This window comes from Leptodactylus fuscus, chromosome 8 (genome assembly GCF_031893055.1).
Source record: "Leptodactylus fuscus isolate aLepFus1 chromosome 8, aLepFus1.hap2, whole genome shotgun sequence".
In the NCBI taxonomy this organism is placed as follows: domain Eukaryota; kingdom Metazoa; phylum Chordata; class Amphibia; order Anura; family Leptodactylidae; genus Leptodactylus; species Leptodactylus fuscus.
In genome coordinates, this window is record NC_134272.1 from 41,605,131 (window position 1) to 41,630,687 (window position 25,557).

Consider the following 25,557-nt stretch of genomic DNA (forward strand, 5'->3'; position numbering starts at 1 on the left):
TCCTTAGGGTTAGTTCATACGGGGATATTTGGACTGGATTTTGACACAGAATCCGCCTCAGAATCCGGCTGAATGAACTACTTTTCTCTCCGCATGACTTGTGCAGACAGTGTGCAGAAAACACATGGACCCCATTATAGTGTATGAGGTCCGTGTGCTTTCATAAGCTCACCGCTTGTCAGTGCATTCTGTATTCTGTTCGGGGGATCCCCAAGCAGAATCCCGAAACAGAATATCGAACGCAGATTTGAACCAGGCCTAACATGGTTATCAAACCTGTGATTTTCATAATGCCAAGACTTTTCCTTCCTAGTGTAAAAAATTTAATGTGAAGAAGATAAAGTAGCATAAAATAAAAGGAAAAAAGTATGAAGAACTTTGTCTACCTTCTTCGTTTAATTTATAATGCACAGTAATTGGTCCTTTACATCTTTGTATAGTCCAGTGAGCTTCTTCTTTCGTACATACATCCATAGGAACAGATTGTTTTCTTCCCTTAATACATCCATCAAGCTGCAAGAATAAAGATAATAAGGTCTGATCAGATATAAATGTAATTTCTAAAACCTCACATTTCTTTTTTTTTTTACACCAAAGAACTTCTCTCAAACCATCTATAGAAATGTGCAAATTACTAATAATGTAACTTGTCTACTTTCTGCAGCCAACCTGCTTCATGTTCCTGACTGAACGCCAATCCGAATAGGGCCGGCGTTCCTGACTGTACAGCGTCCTTTTTGGTAATTTTAACCCCCCCTTTATGCTACTTCTGTTAGCCATCTTCAGCCTGTTCTGGAGCATTCCACTTGAAAGAGAGATGTGGGGGATATGGGTTTATTTCTCCTTGCACTAGAGTTTGTGTTTTGTTTATTTTATGTTCTGTTCCCCCTGCTGCTAATTGGCTGATTTATGGTTCAGCCTGATGTATAAGAGACTATGTTTAATTTTTACCTGGCCTCTTTGACTCCCTGCAGAGCTTTGGACCGAGTGTCTTCCTCCAGTTTTACTCTGCCTGTGGCTGTGGTGTCCTGAGGGATGTCGGACGAGAGTCTGGTCAATATTCTGCAAACCAGGATGAATACCGAGGGTCCTGGGTGGTTGCAGGGCTTGGTAGCCCAGCTCACGCCTGATCCGACGCCTGCGGTTCCTGGTGAGTGTTCCCGGCCTGAGCGTCGCTCTGGCCGGGTGTCCCGCCCCCCTGCTAGACTTAGTCCCAGCCCTTCTCCCCTTACCTGCGGTAATAGACGAGCCGGGGCCTCCAGGGTTCGGCCGGCACTGTCCGTTGCTAGGGAGGCGCGCGGCTCCCAGTCTGGGAGCGCGCGCGCGGCCGCGGCTGGTGACGTAAACGTCACTTCCGGTTCGTGGGCTTTCGCAGGCCTTCCGGTCCACGCGGGCTCCCCTCTATTATTTGAATCGTCGGCGTCCCCGGGCAGTGTGCGCGGCGTGATGGGTGGCCACCATAGTTCCTCTTCGGGGGTGGAAGATCCTGCAACCGGCGTGCATGGGGTTAACTCGGCCTCTGTAGTGCCCGGCCAGCTGCCTGTAGTTCAGGCTGCAGGGGGAGGGGGGGAGGCTTCTGGGATAGTGCCCGCGAGCAGCATGGCCCCTGCTCCTCCGTTAGTTTCCGGTGCTGCTGTAACTACGGGGATTATTATGTCTCAGCTGCCGCCACCGGCGCTGCATATGGCGCAGGGAATTTCCGCTACTGCGGATGCTGCGCATTCTAGTGCCCCTAGTATGGGTGTGGGTCCCCCTCTTATTTCAGCTCTTGTTGCTCATCCTTCCCTAGGTGGCGTTTCATCGCCGGTTGCCAGCCAAGGTGCTATTGAGAGGTCTCGTGGAGTGCGCCGTTCCAGGTCATCCTCGGGGACCTCTTCCCAGGGCTCGCACGGGCATAGAAGCCGCAGAGTCGCTGGGTGTCATAGACACTGCTCTCGCCACAGCTCGCGTCCATCACGACACAGTCGCAGCTCGAGGAGACCACGGCCTTCCCGCTGGCGTTCACCGTCATCAAGTGAGGACTCTTGCAGCTCTGGTGGCTACAGTAGATTGTCTCGCAGTCGTGATCATAGGCTGGAGCCTCGTTCCTCGGCTGTCCAGCCGTTTCGTGGGGAGAGTCGTTCTCGCACGGTTACTGAAGTGCCCACGGCGGTTGCTCCGCCTCCTGCGCCTGCTCCTTCGCCGCAGACTACTGGTGAGTTTAATTTTGCTGGGGCTTGGGGGGCGGGTTCGGATGTTGCTGCTGTTGCTCCGGCCCTTAAGGCCCTACTTGCAGCAGCTCCTGCTGCTTCGGTCGCTCCTCCGCCTCCTCCCCCTCCCCCTCTAGCAGCTTTGCACAAGGATGCTTTTTACTGTGGTGTTAGTCCGCTAGGGGCTCACCTAGATATGGAAATTAAGCAAAAAATTTGGGATAATCAATTCGTTGATATTTGGTCGCTAATCTCTACCGATCAACATACTATTGACCGTGAGAGGCGACCTTTTTCTGATCGCCCTGTAGAGCGCAAGCCAAAGGTGGCGCGCACTATGAACATCTGGATGCAGGCGTTTTTTGTCCTCGGTTGTGTCATGGGTGAGCGTCACCCGGAGCGGTGCTCCGAGCTATTTTTGTACATGGACACGATCTATAGTACATTTAAGTCCCATGGAGGGAGCGCATGGTGGAAATATGACGAAGATTTCCGTTGCCGCCTTGCTCTCCAGCCATCACTGGGTTGGGGTGTGAAGGCCACTGACGTTTGGCTTCGCCTTATGACTTCTCAGAAACAGCCCTTTCAGTCTGGGGCCGCCGGACCCTCCTCTCCTCACGGCTCGGCGGCCGTTCGCAAGCCGGGAGCCTGCTGGCTTTTTAATGAAGGCCACTGCCGGTTCTTCGGCTTGTGTAAATACAAGCACGAATGCTCGCACTGCGGAGAAGCCCATTCTGCTTTGCGATGCACTCGTCCGGTCAAGCCCGGATCGAAATCTCCAGGTACCGCTGAAGAGAAAGACTCCAGTGAGCGTCCCCGCGATGCAGCCATGGCTAGAAATTTACCCCAACAGGGAAGCTTCCGCGGTCCTGAGTGATGGTTTCGTTTTTGGCTTTTTCATTCCTTTTATCCCTTCTGATCAGCCATATTTCTCTAGGAATCTCAAATCTGCCCGTGATTTGCCGTCGGTTCTCCGAGACAAAATTTATAAAGAGGTTAGCTTGGGTAGGATTGTTGGTCCGTTTTCCTCTCCTCCTTTTCACAATCTAAGAGTTTCCCCCCTAGGTATCGTTCCCAAGAAGGAGAGTGGTAAATTCCGTCTTATCCATCATCTGTCTCATCCGAAAGGGTCTTCGGTCAATGACGGCATTTCCAGGTCTTTGGCATCGGTCTCTTACGTGTCCTTTGACCGGGCGGTGTCGTTGCTCCGGGTGGCGGGTCCGGGTGCCATTATGGCAAAATCGGATATCGAGTCGGCCTTCCGTCTCCTCCCGGTCCACCCGGAATGCTACCATCTCTTGGGTTGCTCTATGGACGGTAAATTTTATTTCGACTCTTGCCTTCCCATGGGGTGTTCCATATCTTGCCACTTTTTCGAGCTTTTCAGCTCTTTTCTCGAGTGGGTGGTGAGATATGAAACCAAGTCCAGATCCATTATACACTATCTGGACGATTTTCTTTTTGTTGGCCCAGCTTTCGATTCCCGCTGTCAGTTTCTCCTTGATTCTTTTAGGTCCCTGATGTCCCGTTTCGGTGTTCCTTTGTCCCCTGAGAAGACGGTTGGCCCTACCACTGTTCTTTCTTTTCTTGGTATTGAGTTGGATTCCGTTTCGATGGTTTTCCGTCTTCCTGGGGACAAACTGGAACGCTTATCTGATTTGCTTCGTGGTTTTCTTGCAGTCTCCAAGGTCACTTTGAAGCAAATGCAGTCCCTGCTAGGATTATTGGTCTTTACCTGTAGAGTCATGCCTATGGGTAGAGTTTTCTCCCGCAGATTATCCCTTTCTACTAGGGGTATTTCTTCCCCTTATCACAGAATTCGTTTAACGCGGTTATTGAAATCTGACTTATCTGTCTGGTTGAGCTTCTTGGAGAAATACAATGGTCGGACCTGTATGCAATCTCTGGAAGTGTCCAATCAGGACATATCCTTGTATACAGATGCCGCAGGTTCCCTGGGCTTCGGTGCTATTTTAGGCCAGGAGTGGTGCGCCTCGTCTTGGCCGCCAGAGTGGGCGGCAACCGGTTTATGTAAGAACCTTACCTTATTAGAGCTGTTCCCGATTGTAGTTTCTGTCATTCTGTGGGGTCCGCTTCTTCGCGATAGGCGAGTTACCTTCTGGTGCGATAACGAAAGCGTAGTACATGCCATTAACAATCTTACTTCTTCTTCTCTCCCAGTTCTGTCCCTTCTCCGGCACATGGTCCTAAGATGCCTGGAGATGAACATCTGGTTCAGGGCTCGTCATGTCCCGGGCTGCAAGAACAACGTTGCTGACGCTTTATCTCGCTTTAATTGGCAGGTATTTCGGGAGCTGTTGCCGGAGGCATCGGAGGTGGGTTTGGAGTGCCCCCCTTACCTATGGGATATCCCGACCAGAGAATGATGTCCTTGGTCCAGAACTCAGTAGCTCCAGCTACGTGGGCGGGTTATGGTAAGGCGTGGAGAGAATGGTGTGATTGTGTTGATCTTGAACGAGTGGATGTCTCTGTGGAGGATAGGTGGAAAGTTGTGTATCGTTATGTGTCTATGTTGCGTGACTCGGGTGTTTCAGCTGCGGTAGCGTCCCGCCGTATTTCTGGTTTAAATTTCCATTTTCAAATTCGGGGTTGGGGTAATTTGTTTCAGTCCTTTGTTCTGCGGCAGGCCCTTAAGGGTTGGCGTAGGGAAGTAGTCTGTAAGGATTCACGTCGTCCGGTGTTGTATGCTTTGTTGTGCCGTCTTGTCTCTGCTCTGCCAAGCATATGTTCTTCTAGTTATGAGTCCTTGGTTTTTGGAGCCTGTTTTTCTTTGGCCTTTTTCGGGGCCCTTCGTTTAGGTGAGCTGGTCCCTTCCTCTAGGTCTCGCTCGGGTGGGCTTCTTTTTGAGGACGTCCTTCTTTGTAATGACTCGCTTCGTATCCGTATCAGGAGATCGAAGACGGATTCTTTAGGTAAGGGAGCATGGATTCATCTACAGAGGGTCGACGGCGATGTATGTCCTGTACGGTCTGTTAGTGACTACTTGTCTCGGAGGGCTCAGGGTTCTTCTTTTCTGGTCCACGAGTCCGGTTTTCCTGTTACTTCTTTTCAGTTTCGGTCTGTCTTTAACAAATCTTTATCTTTTCTGGGGGCTGATCCTAGCGAGTATGGTACCCACTCTTTTAGAATTGGAGCTGCCACTGAGGCGTCTAGAGCAGGTTTGTCAGTCGAATCTGTCCAGAGGATAGGCAGGTGGAGGTCTTCTTGCTACGCTGGGTATGTTCGTCCGGAATTGTTGGTTTAACTGTTGTGATTTTTCCCTCCCCTTTACAGGTGTTCGGAGGCCTCACATTTGTTTTCTAGGTCACAGTTACGTTTTTTGGGCGGCCCAGAGGGCGGAAGTCAGACCCGGGGGGAAGTCCCTTGGCTTTCGTGAAATGGACGTCGAATGGAGAGGAATCCGTGGATTGAAGTGGTGTCAGGTCTTGCCGGAAGCCATTTCGATAGGTCAAGTAGCTCCTCCTCCTGTGATTCTTGTAATTCATGCGGGAGGGAACGATCTTTGCGTTATGAGAGTTGCTGAGCTTATTACTCTAATGAGGGCAGATATGGAATGGATTGCTAGTTATTTTTCGGAGGTCATCCTAGTTTGGTCAGAAATGATTTCCCGAGTTACATGGCAGGGTGCCAGGGATGCAGCTGCTGTAGAAAAGGCGCGTAGAACAGTTAATGCCCGGCTATCGCGATTCGTTCGTTCTAAGGGATGGGTAGTCGTACGCCACAGACAACTGGAAGGCGACAATCGTAGATTGATGCGATCCGATGGCGTGCACCTAAACGACATTGGATTAGATATTTTTTTGTCAGGCCTTCAAGACGGGGTCGAGCAAGCTCTGTTTCTTTTGGGGGGGGGGTCGGAGCCCAGTGTAAACACTGGCCTCCTCCTTGGCGGTTTATTGTGTATATGGGAGTGGAGGTGACATGCTCGTGGGGAGTCTCACGGCTGGCATACCACGCCACGCCTACTTAGGTATATGCTAATTTATATATATATGATGGTAATATATATATAGAGATACCGCTTTACGTTTACTGATATCCGTTAAGAGGTTGTTATCAATAAAGAGCTGTGGCCGACCCCGTCCACCAAACTATTTGAGTTTAACTTCCGTGTGTGGTGTTTTTATTGAAGATGAGCATAAGGTTAGGGTTTGCTTTACGCTGTTTAGTCTGTGCAGTCTGACTGAACGCCAATCCGAATAGGGCCGGCGTTCCTGACTGTACAGCGTCCTTTTTGGTAATTTTAACCCCCCCTTTATGCTACTTCTGTTAGCCATCTTCAGCCTGTTCTGGAGCATTCCACTTGAAAGAGAGATGTGGGGGATATGGGTTTATTTCTCCTTGCACTAGAGTTTGTGTTTTGTTTATTTTATGTTCTGTTCCCCCTGCTGCTAATTGGCTGATTTATGGTTCAGCCTGATGTATAAGAGACTATGTTTAATTTTTACCTGGCCTCTTTGACTCCCTGCAGAGCTTTCCCACCCTCCCTCCCCTTTCTTCAACTGTATTTTGTTACTTGATTGCTGATCTTTGTCTCTTTTGTAGACGCATCGGGTTCCTTCTGAGAAAGTCACAGCTGGCGGTTTATTGTGTATATGGGAGTGGAGGTGACATGCTCGTGGGGAGTCTCACGGCTGGCATACCACGCCACGCCTACTTAGGTATATGCTAATTTATATATATATGATGGTAATATATATATAGAGATACCGCTTTACGTTTACTGATATCCGTTAAGAGGTTGTTATCAATAAAGAGCTGTGGCCGACCCCGTCCACCAAACTATTTGAGTTTAACTTCCGTGTGTGGTGTTTTTATTGAAGATGAGCATAAGGTTAGGGTTTGCTTTACGCTGTTTAGTCTGTGCAGTCTATAGAGCAGTGAATACACTGTTTATATGTACATATTTAGATCAGTCTGCGGCTAACTTCTGGTGTCAGAAAAGAAACAGCTGCAGATCTGGCCGTCAGCTTTCATAATGCCTTAAAGGGGTTGTCCCATCTCAGGGATCCTTATCTATACTGCTAGCTTGTGTGAATTGAAGAGTTTTCCTAAATATATTACTTTAGCACTTTAGCTGCTTTGTTTGTCTGCTATGTGAAATTATATCACTGTTTACACAGTGTTTCCATAACAGTGGACCTGTGTGATAAGCAGGACAAGTGACCTCACTCACTGCTCTCACTAATCTACAGCTCTGCCACTCAGCTCATTGCAGTTTGCTGATAAATCCTTGTCTGTTACCTCTCTGTGTAACTACACAGATAATTCTGAGTCCCTTCTCTAGAAGCATGTATATATTATTCGATCTGAATTTATATTAGATTTATAGTAATAGTAAGTATTGAGATACTTCATAGTGTCCTGTTCAGCAAGCTGGGGGTAAGTGACTTTGACTGTTTGATAAGGAAGGAAGAAGAGACATTAGGCAAAGCTGCTGAAACAGGGAGATGGAAAAACACCTTTAGTTTAACACAAATACACACACCTTAATAGCAGCAATATCAGTTAATAACACCAAGAGAGTACCAAGAAAACTCCAGAACTGAGAAATCTCTTTGTATATGTGTCAAACCTGATGAAATGTAAAGCACTCACGCTGAATGCTCCTTCATTCATTCCTATTGTTGGTGTTTCTTTCCAAAACAATATCTAGGAGTCCTCCTCAAGATCAGCTCCAAATTTCCGATTACTGTGCTGTGACTATAACGAGCAGCACCTGTGTGCTAATCACATGACCATGGACCATAAATCACATGACTATGGTTAGACTTTTATCCACTAGAAGTAACAGAATGAATGACAGCAAGCAGAGATCTAGAAAACTGTGAGGAATTGATTTAGAAAGTATATTGGAAAATTGTACAACTTTTTATTATACAAACCATAACATTTGTCTTTCAATATTGGTCTGAAAGTGGCCAACCCCTTTAAATATCTGGTGGAAGGACGATAGCCAGCGTCCCAAACAGATTCAAGGGCATGTCCACTTCCTTACTATACAGTGTATGAAACTGGAAGCAGATGGTCTACACATTGCCAATAAAAATAAAAAGATTAAAAAAACAAAAATCTAACAGTGGATTTAGATCTATCGGAAACAAATAAAAAACAAAGCCAGACAAAGATACATAAAGATAATAATCAGCATAGACTTTGAACCTTTTAAGTTAAAATATTATATTCAATAGTAAATATTTCCTGACTACCAATTTCAAAAGTAAAATGTCCCGCACAGAAATATCGACATTGTAATACAATATACCAATCTGCTTTGTTACAGGGGACAACACGGTGGCTCAGTGGTTAGCACTGCAGCCTTGTACAGTCATGGCCAAAAGTTTTGAGAATGATATAAATATTAATTTTTACAAAGTCTACTGCTTCAGTTGTTCTAATGGCAATTTGCATATACTCCAGAACAGGGTCGGACTGGGGTGTCTAGGGCCCACCAGTGGAATTGTTTTTAGGGGCCCACCGCCAGGACCCCTGTAGATGAGTTGTACAGAGACAGGATGGCTAAAGGTAATATCAGGAGCCGCCTGCCATACGATGTGCACCACTGCACTATCTAAACCCACTGCTACATCCTGTATGGCAAGAGAGCAGCGTGGCTCCCAGAATTGTCACTATTACCTGTAGCCGCACTGTATTGAAAAAGCTCATCTGCAGAGGTCCTGGCTGTCAGATTCCCACAGATGTTATATTGATGGCTTATCCTAAGGACAGGCCATAAATATTAGAAACATGGATAAATTCTTTAAAGATATTGTCCAGGAATTGGAGCAACTCATGTGCCGGGCTGGAGGTTTAAAATAAAAAAGCATATTCACCTGTCCTCAGCAACCCTTTGTCCTCGGCCAGTGTCCATTCAGTCTCGTGCCGGCACCTTCTTGCTGGGAGTCCTGCACCTCATGTGACCGCTAAGAGGAATTGGGTACAGAATTTCCAGAAATGAGGTGTTGCCATGAGACCGAACAGACAGAGGCGGAGGACAACAGGGTGCTGGGGACAGTCGAGTGTGTTTTTTTTTTTTGTTGTTTTTACACCTCCGTGGCTGAGGTGTAATAATGAGGGATGAATCAGCTGTTTGAGTGAATCGTGGTATCTGTGCAAGCGCCGTGATCCCTTCTCTGTTTACACAGTATCGTACATCTCACAGTGGCCATGTCATGTAACTACAGCCTAGTCCTATAAGCGTCTATGTGACAAGGCTGTAATTACACCACACGGTCACTATAAACAGACAGCGTGTGATATACACAGGCACCATGGCCCCTTCATACAACTGATCAGGGGGTCACTTATCTCTTATTGATGATTTATTCTGAGAATAGATCATCAATATAAATGAACTGGAAAACTCCTTAAGCCTAAGGTCCCACGTGGTGTCCTGCAGGGAAAAACCGCGTCCATGATGCATCACGTTTCTTCCTGCAGCCCTTTGCACAGAAAGTTTGCAGAGCTTTCCTCTGTATTGTCTGCTTCAATTATATCGAAACCGCCAGAATTGCTGCAATGCTGCAATGTCTAACTCTAAAACCAAGACTGCTTTGGAAATTACAGCATGTATCTTATTTTACCGCAAAGTGTGAATGGGGCTTCATATGGCGAAAACACCACGGGAAAAGCCGACAGTTCCTGCAATGTGAATGGGATTCTAGTAAATCCAATCCACACATTGTGGAAAATTATGTGCAGTGAACATGCTGTGATTTCCAAAACCGTTGGGGTTTTGGAAATCGCTGGAATATCACTTATACCTACCAAAACACTGATGGTTTCCCTATAGGTGTAATGGAAGCAGAAAGTGAAAAGTGCTGCGGGAAAAAAACAAAATGCGTTGCTGCTGCGGTTTTTCCTGCAGCGCTATTTTGTTGCAGTTTGCGACGTCAGGCATTAGTCTTAATAAAGCCCAAGTGCCACTTTCATTAAATTAATTGCCCCCTCATAGTATGCCCCTGATTCCCCCTGACAAATACTGCACCCCTAATGACCCCTAATATCAATGACCACCCCCTTATGTTCATAATGCCTCCTAATATAACCTCCCCTTGTATTCCTAATGTCCCCTAATAACCCTTATATAAGTGACCCCCCTTATGTTCATAATGCCCCCTCCTTATAATTATAATTTCCCCCTCCAAACAACCCCTTGTACTATTAAAATACCCACAACTAAGCTAAAAAAAGAGTTATACTCACCTACCTGGGATCCTGATGAACGGAGGTGCCCACTTTACATCCAAGTGCAGGACGTCTGTGTATCAGCACAGTCCATCTAGTTAAAAATAAGGTATATTAATGGCGGTGCCTGGACCCAGAGCATCCACCATTGGTGTAACTAATGTATTGTGGGCCTGGGTACAAACTTTTGTCCGTGGTCCCCTATCCCCTTACTAGAGCGAATTCTTGATAGTGGCGGTTATGGGCGCTAAAGCAATATCTCAGATACCTGAAAGAGATACAGCTTTAGTACCCACAACTGCAGCGCAGCGCCCCACATGTAAGCAATACTGGAACAGCATAACATGCTCCACAATGGCCCCCAAACAGTATTACATGCTCCATAGTGACCCCCATACAGTACAACGTGCTCCACAGGGGCCCCCAAACTGTATTATGTGCTCCATAGTGACCCCCATACAGTATTATGTGCACCACAGAGGCCCTCAAACAGTATTACGTGCTCCATAGTGACCCCCATACAGTATTATGTGCACCACAGAGGCCCCCAAACAGACTTAGGTACTCCATAGTGACCCTTAAACATTATTATGTGCACCACAGTGGCCCCCAAACAGTATTATATGCTCATAGTGCCCATCCCCCCAGAGCCTGAACCCCCCATTCCCCCCTTCTTGCTCACACAGCCTGCACCCCCATTCCCCCCTCTTGCTCACACAGCCTGCACCTCCATGTCTCCCCTCTTGCTCACACAGCCTGCACTTCCATGTCTCCCCTATTACTCACACAGCCTGCACCTCCATGTCTCCCCTATTACTCACACAGCCTGCACCTCCATGTCTCCCCTATTACTCACACAGCCTGCACCTCCATGTCTCCCCTATTGCTCACACAGCCTGCACCTCCATGTCTCCCCTATTACTCACACAGCCTGCACCTCCATGTCTCCCCTCTTGCTCACACAGCCTGCACCTCCATGTCTCCCCTCTTGCTCACACAGCCTGCACTTCCATGTCTCCCCTCTTGCTCACACAGCCTGCCCCCCATGTCTCCCTCTTACTCACCACCCATGCTGTCTCTTCTCTCTTCCTTCCATCAGTCTGTTCCCGGCCGATTCATCTTCCTGTGTAACACTGTTCTGTACGATCCGTGTAGCTCCGCCCACATATGACATCATCACAGGTCCTTCAGCCCTTCTGCAGCACGTCTCTCTCCCTTCATACCTCACAGTGACTTGCCCGGGTGCTGACACCAGCCCTGGGCAGACGCCTTACCGAACCTCCACTGTCTATTAAAAAAAAGGCAGTGGAGGTCCGGTAGGGCCCCATAAAGGCCCCATAATGAGGTCTTAATAGTCCAGGCTGGGGCCTACCGGGGGATTCCCCGGTACTCCGGCGGGCCAGTCCGACCCTGCTCCAGAATGTTATAAAGAGTGATCAGCTTAACAGCAATTACTTGCAAAGTCAATATTTGCCTAGAAAATGAATTTTATCACCCAAAACACATTTCAACATCATTGCAGCCCTGCCTTAAAAGGACCAGCTAACATTGTTTCAGTGATTGCTCCATTAACACAGGTGTGGGTGTTGATGAGGACAGGGCTGGAAATCAATCTGTCATGATTAAGTAAGAATGACACCACTGGACACTTTAAAAGGAGGCTGATGCTTGGCATCATTGTTTCTCTTCTGTTAACCATGGTTATCTCTAAAGAAACACGTGCAGTCATCATTGCACTGCACAAAAATGGCCTAACAGGGAAGAGTATCGCAGCTAGAAAGACTGCACCTCAGTCAACAATCTATCGCATCATCAAGAACTTCAAGGAGAGAGGTTCCATTGTTGGCAAAAAGGCTCCAGGGTGCCCAAGAAAGACCAACAAGTGCCAGGAACGTCTCTTAAAAGTGTTTCAGCTGAGGGATCGGACTACCAGCAGTGCAGAGCTTGCTCAGGAATGGCAGCAGGCAGGTGTGAGTGCATCTGCACGCACTGTGAGGCGGAGCCTCTTGGAGCAAGGCCTGGTCTCAAGGAGGGCAGCGAAGAGGCCACTTCTCTCCAGAAAAAACATCAGGGACAGACTGATATTCTGCAAAAGGTACAGGGAGTGGACTGCTGAGGACTGGGGTAAAGTCATTTTCTCTGATGAATCCCCTTTTCAATTGTTTGGGACATCTGGAAAACAGCTTATTCGGAGAAGACGAGTTGAGCGCTACCACCAGTCTTGTCTCATGCCAACTGTAAAGCATGAATAAAGAATGGTACCAGAATGTCCTCCAAGATCAACTTCTCCCAACCGTCCAAGAGCAGTTTGGCGATCAACAATACCTTTTCCAGCATGATGGAGCACCTTGCCATAAAGCAAATGTGTTAACTAAATGGCTCAGGGAACAAAACATAGAGATTTTGGCCATGACTGTAGTGCTGGAGTCCTGAATTTGAATCCCACCAGGAACAACATTTGCAAGGAGTTTGTATGTTCTCCCAGTGTTTGCATGGATTTCCTCCCATTCTACAAAAACATACTGATAGGAAAAAATATGTACATTGTAATCCCTATATGGGGTTCACAATCTACATTTTAAAAAAAACAAACAAATCTGCTTTGTTACAAAATAAGAAAAAAAAAAGTAACAAGTAAAGGAATATTGTCTTAAACCCACATTCTGCTCTGACTTTGGAGCTGCCATTTTACATCTAATGCACTTTGCAGTCTTGATGATTTGTTTTGACTGTAGAATAATAAAGTAAACGATTTGCTGTCCTCACCATTATAAGCTGCTGCCCCTCTTTTAGAAAAGCCTTTTCTGCTCGGGATCCTGGCTTTACCGAGCTGATAAAAATACCCCTTTCGTTGCCACCAATTAATGAGATTTCCATTATAAGATTATCTCCATCTACTATTGTGTGGTTTATCAGGTGATTGATGGTCCTTATTCGACCTGTTGAAGTTACAGATGGACGGAAGGGTCTGCAACAACAGAAACGGTCTTAGAGTTTAGACATGAAAGTAATATGAACCTTACAAATAGACAGCTCTTTTATTTGAAATGTTATTTTCTCAGCATTACTATATTATTTGTAGGCTACAATTGGTCAGGATTGACATGTATCTTTTTCTATATAAAAGGCGGTTGCTGGCTATATATTTAGCACGATTTGTAAGGATAACTGTTTTCCTACGTTAACAACGATACATTCTGTCTCTCTACAATCACAAGTATACATGAAGGCAGGGCATCACAGGTTGGAAACGCCGCGCTAAAGCGCAGCAGGAACAACTGCGGCGGGAACGCATTGCGGTTCTTCCCACAGCACTATGAACAAAAAGTTCACAGAGTTTTCCTCCGTGGACTTTTTGTTACCATTATATCTACCGGAAAGCCGCTGGTATTTCCGTAGATATAATTAGCATGCTGTGATTTCCAAAATCACAACGGTTTTGGAATTCGCAGTGTGTTCGCGCTGCGGATTTCAGCTCTAAGTGGGATCCATGTTACTGGATAATGCCGAGATTTTTCCCGCGGCATTTCCGTCCCGTGGGGCCCTGACCTAATAGTCTTAAATCTACAGCCAAGTTATAAAATCCAAAACAAACCCACTACATACATACATATATATTCTGTAATTACCTTTCCAGGGATAACTTTCTAAAAATAGAATTAACTTGTTCAAGGTCATAGATGTCTAGACTTTCTGACTGGTGTGAAGAAGATGATGAATGAATAGATGGAGGTCCATAAGAGAACTGATCATGAAATTCATCTGCATATGTACATAAGCACACACTTATTTAGTAACCAAGAATTAAAACATAGAATTAAAATTAATAATTAGATTAAGAATACAGCAATATTAAGCTGATAAAATATATACATTATATAGAGTATACAAGAACATACACACTGAGCTTCCACAACAATGAAACCACTGGAGAGGTGATAAAAATAACTTTCATATTAAAATATGTCATTTTTAAAATCAAATTCTCAATATAAATTAAAGTTTGATAGTAACCATTTTACATTGGCATATAATATTGACTAAAGATAGGTCCGCTTATATCAGTCACCTGTCATATCCAGTCAGTTCTTATGTTTGTCAGACATAAATGATGGAAACCTTTGTATACTCAACATTTTTCTGTTCAGCAGGAAAGTTGATTCCTAAATGCTTGTCTATAAACAGTGGTTAGCTAGAGCTGTATTCACAATTCTGCTATACTAATATGTAAGCATCCCCCTGATGGTTCAGCTTTGTACATAGTCTGTGCCGCTAATGGAAGGTGTAGTTACTATACATTAATCTGATTTAGGGCGGATTTACCAAGCTCTGTACACTGTATTTTTCTGACATTTTTTCTCAAAATAGGCTTCTGCCTTCTTTTGCGCTTTTACACGTTTCCACTATTCAAGCCACTTTTCTAAAAGGTGGCAGGAAGAGAAAGGATTACACAGGTTCCATCAATTTATTTAGAATTTCTGCCTTAATATATCGCTTAAATTTATTCCAGAATCTAGTTGTTGTTGAATTTAGTTTCTGTAGCAGAGGCGACTCAGAGATACATGTACACATGTTAATAAATTCAATGAATATCACTCCAGTGGACATTTTACTAAACCTGGATTATGATAAAGCAGTGGTAGTAAATCAGCCCATAAGTCTCCTAGGCAGAGCAGCACTACAATAGCTCAACCACTATGTTTGTCATACTTCTACAGAACCCCACAAAACTACAAGACATGATTTGACCTGAAATAATTACAAGATAAATAAAACAAAAGGAAAAAACAAAGAAACAAGAAAATGCGAGCCTGATTTATATTGATTGGACAAATTGGTCTATCAGATCTAGAACTCTGTGTTAATTGTTTTTCTTTTCTTCATGGCATATTGAGGGTTGGGTAGTAGGGGATTAGAGGCTTTTCTCTATCATTGCTTTTTGTCTATTATGTATCCTGTTGTGAAAAACAAAAACTAATAAATATACGACAAATTGAATCAACTTTTTTTTTTAATGTAGACTGTGATAAGGTGACAGGCAGAGTCCAGATATATCAGCCCCAGGTTTCTGACATATGTGTGATTCAGGGTGGATCTGGAGTAGGCCTCAGCCCAGGTGTACATCCTTGGCTCATAACTGGCCCAGAAAAGGCTGCAGCTCTTGCATTGCAGTGCAGTTCCATGAGGTGACAGGAGGTGTGTGGTTCTGTCCTGTAACCCTGAGTCCGGTGAGACAATATTGCGCTTTTCTTTTGTGTGAATGGAAGTAAGGGACTCGTATAGTTAAGTTATCAGTTCTGTTTAGATAGTTGCTCAGACGAGCAGTTTTTTTTTTATTTTGTTTTTGCCTGAAGTTAAGACTGTATTTTGTTTTGCTCATTTTGTGCCTGAAATCAAGGTTTCTTTATTTTCCTGTTTTTTATCTAAGTAAACCAGTTTTCTGCATATTTTGTGTCCCTGTCTTGACTGTTTGGTTGCACACCACTGCTTCTACCGAGCTGCTTTCCTCACACCCATATTTACTTAACAGATTGGTGCAGAATAATAAATCTAGTGCATCTTTAGATTCTTTAGTCTAAGTTTATACTATCTATTACTTTGGTCCAGAATTTTATTTCATACATTTTGTCTCTATTATTTATATTTAGGCACATTTAGGCTGAGGCCCTATGTTGACGGATATGCAGCTTTATTATTGCAGATTTTGCTGTGGTTTGAGCCAAAGCCGGGAGTGGATTAAACAGAAGGTAGAAAAATAAGTACTTCTTATATATTTGCCATTCATTTGTAGCCATTCCTGGCTTTGGCTCAAAAAACACAGCAAAATATACAACAAAAAATCTGTGTTTCTGCAACGTCTCTCAGCCTTAAGTAAGTCAGAAAAATTAGGTGTAAAATCAGAACCCGTTAAGAACTCAACTGTGTACACTGCTACATGGCAGATATGTCAGAACTTACCATCAAGTTCTATGCTGTCATCGTCTTCATCAGCAGGACTGTTATAGTAGTAGAAAGATATGTACAGTTAGTCTTTTTATGTAAAGTATGTGGCTAACATGCATTTTCTTTGATAACATGACTGGTATTCTGACCTGTATGCCGGAACATCTTCTTTGCTTCTTCTTACAATGGAGTCATTTCCAGGGGGTTCTGGTGTAGTAGACATAATACTATAACTACGGTTTTTCAAAGGATGCTGCAAAAGCATATACATATAATTATAATTTAGATTGTTACATGTATTTCATTCGTACAATTATTGGAGTTAAAATTCTTGTGATTTCTAGCTTTAGTGAGACACATGGTAAATGGCAGATTACTTAAATGCGAGTTTTCCAACTTCAGGCTCATTTTATATCTGGGGATGTTCAGATGCTAGACTGGGGACTAGTCACTGAGTAGGACCGACCACTGGTCTCCTAACATATAACTCTTAGAGCAGCGGTTCTCAACAGGGGTCGAACGACCAAAACACAGGGGTCGCATAAAGCATACCTCCCAACCAGGGCCGGTGTCAGCGCACGGCATAGTCGGGCAAGTGCTGGGGCCCACAGAGCACTTGCCTGTCCCGATTTCAGCTCATCGGCATCCGATGGACGCCGATGAGCTGAATACATAGGCGATTAAAGCAGGAGCTGTGAGCTCAGCTCCTGCTTTAAAGCTGAGGCCCAGCTTGCGTGTGTACGCGTGATGACGTCATCACATCGCGCCTACACACGCAAGCCGGGCCGCAGCTTTAAAGCAGGAGCTGAGGTCACAGCTCCTGCTTTAATCGCCTATGTGAATGGAGTGAGAGAGCGGAGAGAGGAGTGTCGGGGGAGCGATGGAAGGTGAGTATAAGTGTTTGAAGGGGGCCCATGAAACTGGGGGGCAAATGAAGGGGAGGGGGGGAATGGCATGACACTGGGGAAGATGAAGGGGGTGGGCAGAGAACGGCATGAAACTGGGGACAGAGATGGAGGGGGCCCATGAAACTGGGGGGGCAAATGAAGGGGAGGGGGGGAACGGCATGACACTGGGGCAGATGGGGGGGTGGAACAGCATGACACTGGGGCAGAGACGGGGGACATGAAACTGTGGGCAGATGAAGGGGGAGAACGTGATGAAACTGGGGACAGAGATGGAGTAGGGACATGAAACTGGGGCAGAGAAAGGGTGTATATGAAACTGGGGGAGAGATGTAGGGGTGGCATATAATTTACGGGTGACTGTAGGAGGATTATACTGTGTGGGAGCACATGATAAATGAATGAGAATGGGCGGCGTCAACATAACAGTGGGTGGAGCCAAATTTGCCGCGCCGCACATTTTGCCCCTCTTTCTACTCTTTAAAAACTGGGAGGTATGGCATTGGTGACGCCACACTCCTGCGTGACGTCACTCGCTTCATCTGCGACGCACAGTGTCTCGACTCCCCCGCCTCCTTTACAAGGGTGCCCACTGAGGCTCTGTCGCCCAAGGGCCCATAAAAACCTGGAGCTGGCCCTGCTCCCAACCGTCCCGGTCGGTGGGAGGTATGTCCCGGTTTCAACTGATCGACGCCCAGAGGACGCCAATGAGTTGAACACACAAGCGATTAAAGCAGGAGCTGTCACAGCCAGCTCCTGCTTTAACGCTGTGCTGCGACTACAACTATTTGAGTGAGCGAGCGAGACTGCGGAGAGAGCGGCGGGGGAGCATTGGAAGGTGAGTATAAGTGGGGGTTTTTTGTTTTAAACATTAAGGTGGAACATAATGAAGGGGCCCATGAAACTGGGGGCAGATGGGGGAGGAACGGCATGACACTGGGGCAGATGAAGGGGTGGGAATGGCATGACACTGGGGGCAGAGATGGAGGGACATAAAACTGTGGGCAGATGAAGGGGGGATGGCATGACACTGGGGGCAGAGATGGAGGAACATGAAACTCTGGGCAGAGATGGGGAACCTGAAATTGGGCAACAGATGGGGGACATGAAACTGGGGGAAGACATGGGGGGGCATGAAACTGTGGGCAGATGAAGGGGGGGTACGGCATGACACTGGGGCAGAGGGACATAAAACTGTGGGCAGATGAAGGGGGGATGGCATGACACTGGGGGCAGAGATGGGGGGACATGAAACTGGGGAAGAGATGGGGAACATAAAACTGGGGGCAGAGATGGGGGGACATGAAACTGGGGCAGAGATGGATGGGAGGACATAAAACCGGGGGTAGATGAAGGGGTTATATGAAACTGGGGGAGAGATGGCGGGGGACATATAATGTACGGGTGACTGTAGGAGGATTATATTGTGTGGAAGCACATGAAAAATGAATGAGAATGGGTGTAATCAACATAAAAGTGGGCGGAGCACGTCTTGTCTCTTCTTCTGATCTTCAAAAGTTGGGAGGTATGCCTAAAGCCATCAGAAAATACATGACAGGCCACGCTACTTTCTGCAGCAGCGCTATTCGGCTGGAACGCACGCCATTATGGACGCGCATTCCAAACTGAATGGGGTCACAGCAACATGAGGAACTGTATTGCGGGGTCAAGGTATTAGAAAGGTTGAGAACCACTGTCTTAGAGCTATAGATGAATAAAATAAAAAGTTATGCTAAATCTATTTTTCACAAAACTATATCAGTCTAACCGACTTCTTTTACTCTATAAAATGCTTTGCGCCAATCAAACTGTATTTTCAAAATGACAGGTTGCCTTTGAGGTTACTGTACAAATATTAAAATACATCTGTATAGTATTGAGAAAGACTGGATTTTGGTTCCTGAGGGATGTGACATTCAAGGTGACATCAAGTCACAAGAACCAAGATCACAAAAACCAATCTTGACACGGACCTATGATATTGAGTCGATCATGATTCCACTTATTGGAAGCAATATTTGTCAAGACTTTAAGTATATTTGAAATCATTTTATTTTTCTATACAGGGCAGGGCACACTAATGAGATTATTTTGGAATTCACCTAAACCTCAACCTTATTATCTTATCTCATATTGTACTATGTTGTTGTATATATCCGCTATGCATGAGTAAGAATGGAAAAAAAAGACCTAATCACTATCTGTATCTAAACATCTTAAAGTAAAGACAAATGCAAATATGTCCACAAAGAGTTGTTCTAGATATATTTCCATTTCATAACTTAGTAAGAGAGATGAAAAATAGAACTTTGGTCACATATATAAAACCAGTGACAATACTGTATATTCAACCTAAATGTCATTTTACAAGTTATTCCTCTTTATTTTGAAATCCAGCTATGTTTTTATGAAATCCAGCTATGTTTTTATGCCACACTATTTTCTAAAATTCTCCAAGGCTTAAGCCTCACGTTGCAGAAACGCAGCTTTTTTTGTTGCAGATTTTGTTGCATGTATGGTATAATGGTAAAAATATAAGAGCTTCCTATTTGTTTCCCATTCCTTTTGCAGCTATTCTTGGCTTTGACTCAAAAAACTGCAACAAAATCTGAAACATAAAAAGCTGTGTTTCTGTAATATGGGTCCTCAGCCTAAAAAAGGTTTTCAAAGAAAGATAAAGTATATAACTGTAGTATATTCTGTAGTAATACCTTTGGAATATCAGAACTATTAATGGCGGTGTTGTTGAATGAACCAGATCTATGAAATGCTGTATCTGTCTGACCATTATTATAGTCTGTCCGATTGTCAGGATCCTCAGCAGCTGAACAATATGAGAATAAACACACTTTAGTAGGTGTAAGGCACTGCAGTTTATAAAACAAAAAGGCATAGGAAAAGCCAGTCTACATAAAAAGCACAAATAACCAAATTGGATGGAGTACAAGTAGAGGGCAACCAAAGCTAATATTTTACTGATTTTAGTGTAGAGATGTATTGATTTTTTTTTAATACAACCAACATTTATTATAAAATCATAATCTTAACTGATTTCTAAATATAATACATATGTTTAGCAATAGCTAATGGAACTTTAAATATTATTCTTAGTTAATGGAAGAGCGGATAAAGTACATATAGCCATTATAAATCATGACATATTTGTCGGTATGCAACTCCAAAAGGATAAGCCTTTTGGACCATAAAATGCTAAAAGCATGTCCCACTGTTTGAAGCTCAGCGTGCAGGAAGTGCTCAGCTACTCTACAGAGGTTTCCTGGAAAGCTGTGGACTGTTCAAGTAATGTTTGGTTCCCTTAAAGAGACAGAGGGTGACATACTTTGTAGGCTAATAGATGATGGTCCTGAATGGGGTGACTCAATCTATTAAATTACAATTCTCGAATAAGAAACTATACAACGCTTTTCTCTAAAGCACAGAAGGCTCCCTGAATGGCATTGAACAACAAATCCAACAAATTCAGAATAAATATCTAACCTTGAAATTCATTCTGCTTATTGAAAATTGGAGACTTTGATCTTAAGATCTGTGAAACAAAGTGAGATAGACGTTATTGACATCTGTGACACAATGGGGGAGATTTACTAAGCAAAATATACCAGAATTTGTGCAACATTTATCAGGTGTTTTAGACACTTTTAGGCTAAGGCTCCATATTGTGGTTTCCACAGTGGTTACCGCAGAATTTTCCTATGAGGATTTTTGTTTCCACTATACTTACAGGGAAACCGTCGATTTTGAAAATCACAGCATTTCCGCTGAGCATATTTTTCTGCAATGTGTGGGTGGGATTCGCTAGAATCCTATCCACTTTGCAGGGACAGTAAAACACAGTTTTTTGCTGCAGCATTTACGCCAAGTAATAATGTCCCCCAGGTAACTAAAAGTGTCCCTCAGTGGATCCCAGACAACTAATAATGTCCCCCCAGGGCATCCAGACAATTAATATTGCACACTAATAATGTGGAGGACAACATTTCTTGCCTGGGTGCCACTGGGGAACATTATTAGTTGTGTGGGGCCACTGGGGGACATTATTAGTTGCCTTGAGGCCACTTTGGGACATGAAGACATTACTAGTTGCCTGGGGGCCACTGGGGAACATTATTATTTGTCTGGGGGTACAGGGGGACATAATTAGTTGCATGGGGGCCACTGGGGTCATTACTAGTTGTCTGGGGGCCACTGGAGAGAATTACTACTTGCCTGAGGACCACTAGGGAGTATTTCTCCATGCCTGGGGGCCACTAGGGAACATTTTTAGGTGCCTGAGGCCCACTGGGGGCATTATCAGGTGTCTGGGGGCCACTAGGGAGCATTATCAGGTGTTTGGAGGCTATTTGGGAGCATTATTAGGTGTCATGGGCCTGTTAGAGAATAATATTAGGTGTCTGGGGTCCATTGGGAAACATTATTATGATCCGAGGTCAACTGAATTGTCTGAATGAAGGATTATCAGAAAGCGGGCTTGGTCCCCCAGCATGTACTTTCATTGTTTGCCATCATCACAGTGCGTATTACACATGGCGATATGCTATTGATGGAGTATGAATATTTTGTTCCGCCAAGAGCAAGCAATCACCCGATGAATGAATTAACGCACATTCATCGGCAGATCAGCGTCACTACTTAATAGGATTATTATTAGGTCCACTGGGGAACATATACTGCATATACTAAGGGATCTTGGTAATGGTAAAAAGTGAATTTGTGGCTGAAAAGTATAGGATGGTGTAACTTTGAGGGTGCATTCACATGCAGTTACAATTGCATTAAAACTGTATTGGGAAAATGCATGCAGTTTTGATGTGGTTTTTGGTGAAGTTTTCTAAATTTTCAAGTGGAATAAATTTATGTTCCAGGTGTAAATTCAAAAACTGTACATATTATTTTGGTAGGGGTGTTCCAAAGAAATTTTTTTTTCAAGGGTTACACTGTCTGAAAAAAGTTGGGAAACACTGGAATTGAAATTCTAAATATACTCTAGCAAACAGCATTAGACACGTTGGTGCAGTTTAAGACTGTCTAGTCTTGCATCTCTTATCTACTCAGTCGATAAGAAAACTACAGTGTGATACAACTACAATTCATCAAAAAGACTTTTACAATTTGTAAAGTGTGGTAACTTCTCTATCAAACCTTAGCCCTGTGAAAGTTTTCATCAAGCTCCATCAGCGCTCATTAAAATCTGTAAGCCTTGTACAATGGTAACTAATAATAGCATCATATCCTATAAATCACTATTGTATGTATAGTGCCGCTGTGTAGATTATTATACACTTATATAAATGTTGCATACATTCCTAAAGGTTATTAACATTATCACTGCATTGTTGAGAGATTTTTCTCTTCTGGATGGGTAGAAAACCAAAGTCAATCAGCTTCTCATTGAACAGAGCTCTGCTGATGGCATTGGAGAGTTAAAGTAAAACTGCAAAATCACAGCCAAATACTGATCAACTTAGAGTAACTAATAAGTATGTCAGATCATACTTGAGAATATAGCCGGTTCTTATACGACTGACTTTATTATTTAATTGATTGAATTTCTACATGACTATAGAAGGTTTGGATAAAACATACTTGTGGAATCCCCTTTATGTTCATTCTTCTCTTTTTCTTTATTTCATCATTAAAGAAATATTTATCATCCGGTGATCCCATGGAATCTGACGAGTCTTCGGCATCCTGGCCATTTGTTTTTGAGCTTGGGGGCATGATGATGTGTAGATTTCTGGGCAAACTCTATGAGAGAAAAATAGAGTGGCATACTAAAATAAATACACTTGGGAGAAAGACTAATGGTGGGGCTAGATGTCAACTCCGTTACAGAGTAAAAACTCCATTACTAGATTAAAACTATAGTCAGCAATGGGTCTGCAATGTGTGGAATGTTTTGGTTGCTATTAATTAATATAAGCCCTCTCACAGACGCTTAATCTAACATCATTTGCTTACTACACACACTGTCATTGTAATTTGTGGTTTTTCTTTTAGAACATACCACATTCTGCATTTTAACCCCTTTCTAAGGCTACTTTCACATCCAGGGCCATTTTAACACATTGGGGGGCCTGTGCATGGGTTTCATAAGTGGGTGTCTCCCATCACCACCACCTAGAAATACCTTACCTGCACAAATTCTAATGCCCCCTAGAAAGCCCCCACATAGTAAAACACCCCTTAGTGTCTAATGCCACCCTAGTGGCCACATACAGTCCTATGAAAAAGTTTGGGCACCCCTATTAATCTTAATCATTTTTAGTTCTAAATATTTTGGTGTTTGCAACAGCCATTTCAGTTTGATATATCTAATAACTGATGGACACAGTAATATTTCAGGATTGAAATGAGGTTTATTGTACTAACAGAAAATGCGCAATATGCATTAAACCAAAATTTGACCGGTGCAAAAATATGGGCACCTCAACAGAAAAGTGACATTAATATTTAGTACATCCTCCTTTTGCAAAGATAACAGCCTCTAGTCACTTCCTGTAGCTTTTAATCAGTTCCTGGATCCTGGATGAAGGTATTTTGGACCATTTCTTTCTACAAAACAATTCAAGTTCAGTTAAGTTTGATGGTCGCCGAGCATGGACAGCCCGCTCTCAAATGATCTGAAAACAAAGATTGTTCAACATAGTTGTTCAGGGGAAGGATACAAAAAGTTGTCTCAGAGATTTAACCTGTCAGTTTCCACTGTGAGGAACATAGTAAGGAAATGGAAGACCACAGGGACAGTTCTTGTTAAGCCCAGAAGTGGCAGGCCAAGAAAAATATCAGAAAGGCAGAGAAGAAGAATGGTGAGAACAGTCAAGGACAATCCACAGACCACCTCCAAAGAGCTGCAGCATCATCTTGCTGCAGATGGTGTCACTGTGCATCGGTCAACTATACAGCGCACTTTGCACAAATAGAAGCTGTATGGGAGAGTGATGAGAAAAGCCGTTTCTGCACGTACGCCACAAATAGAGTTGCCTGAGGTATGAAAAAGCACATTTGGACAAGGCAGCTTCATTTTGGAAACAAAAATTGAGTTGTTTGGTTATAAAAAAAGGCGTTATGCATGGCGTCCAAAAAGAAACAGCATTCCAAGAAAAACACATGCTACCCACTGTAAAATTTGGTGGAGGTTCCATCATGCTTTGGGGCTGAGTGGCCAATGCCGGCATCGGGAATCTTGTTAAAGTTGGGAGTCGCATGGATTCCACTCAGTATCAGCAGATTCTTGAGAATAATGTTCAAGAATCAGTGACGAAGTTGAAGTTACGCCGGGAATGGATATTTCAGCAAGACAATGATCCAAAACACCGCTCCAAATCCTCAGGCATTCATGCAGAGGAACAATTACAATGTTCTGGAATGGCCATCCCAGTCCCCAGACCTGAATATCATTGAACATCTGTGGGATGATTTGAAGCGGGCTGTCCATGCTCGGCGACCATCTAACTTAACTGAACTTGAATTGTTTGTCCAAAATACCTTTATCCAGGATCCAGGAACTGATTAAAAGCTACAGGAAGCGACTAGAGGCTGTTATCTTTGCAAAAGGAGGATCTACTAAATATTAATGTCACTTTTCTGTTGAGGTGCCCATACTTTTGCACCGGTCACATTTTGGTTTAATGCATATTGCACATTTTCTGTTAGTACAATAAACCTCATTTCAATCCTGAAATATTACTGTGTCCATCAGTTATTAGATATATCAAACTGAAATGGCTGTTGCAAATACCAAAATATTTAGAACTAAAAATGATTAAGATTAATAGGGGTGCCCAAACTTTTTCATAGGACTGTAATGCCCCTCATAACCTCCCATTCCAGGTTGCTTCCACATTTTCATGTCCCCTTCCAGGTTGACCCACAGATACATATCTACCACTCCCCTGGTTGCCCCAAAGTGTCTTGTACCCCCCCAATTGCCCTCACAATCTCATGTCCGCCTTGGGTTGCTCCCACAGTATTATGTCCCCCACCAAAAGGTTGCACCCACAGTAAGTGCCCTACAGTGTCATGTCCCCCTCAGGTTGCCCCCATAGTATCATGCCCCCCCCAAGTTGCCTCCACAGTATGTCCCCTCACACTGTCATGTACCCTCAGGTTGCCCCCATAGTATCATGTCCCCCCCCACCCCACAGTTTACACCCAAAGTTTCATGTCCCCTGCTGTATATAATCAAAGAAAGAAAACAAACCTTATTACTCACCTTTCCCCATTCAGTGGTGTGTGGTCCCCGAGTCTTCAAGGAGTAACAGGTGTGATGTAAGTGACATCACTACGTCATG

General features: G+C 44.1%; 1 protein-coding gene across 1 annotated transcript in view; it reads right to left on the reverse strand.

Moving 5' to 3' along the window:
- The window catches only part of CARD11 (caspase recruitment domain family member 11), a 119,674-nt gene that overhangs the window by 22,921 nt on the left and 71,196 nt on the right, over window positions 1-25,557 (reverse strand). The window contains exons 9-16 of the mRNA XM_075285123.1: window positions 22,850-23,011; window positions 20,744-20,792; window positions 19,957-20,069; window positions 16,490-16,593; window positions 16,356-16,393; window positions 14,027-14,159; window positions 13,164-13,365; window positions 387-513 (exon numbers count right to left, since the gene is read on the reverse strand). Of these exons, the coding sequence (XP_075141224.1) occupies window positions 387-513; window positions 13,164-13,365; window positions 14,027-14,159; window positions 16,356-16,393; window positions 16,490-16,593; window positions 19,957-20,069; window positions 20,744-20,792; window positions 22,850-23,011 (928 nt within the window). The remainder of the gene's footprint in view (window positions 1-386; window positions 514-13,163; window positions 13,366-14,026; window positions 14,160-16,355; window positions 16,394-16,489; window positions 16,594-19,956; window positions 20,070-20,743; window positions 20,793-22,849; window positions 23,012-25,557) is intronic.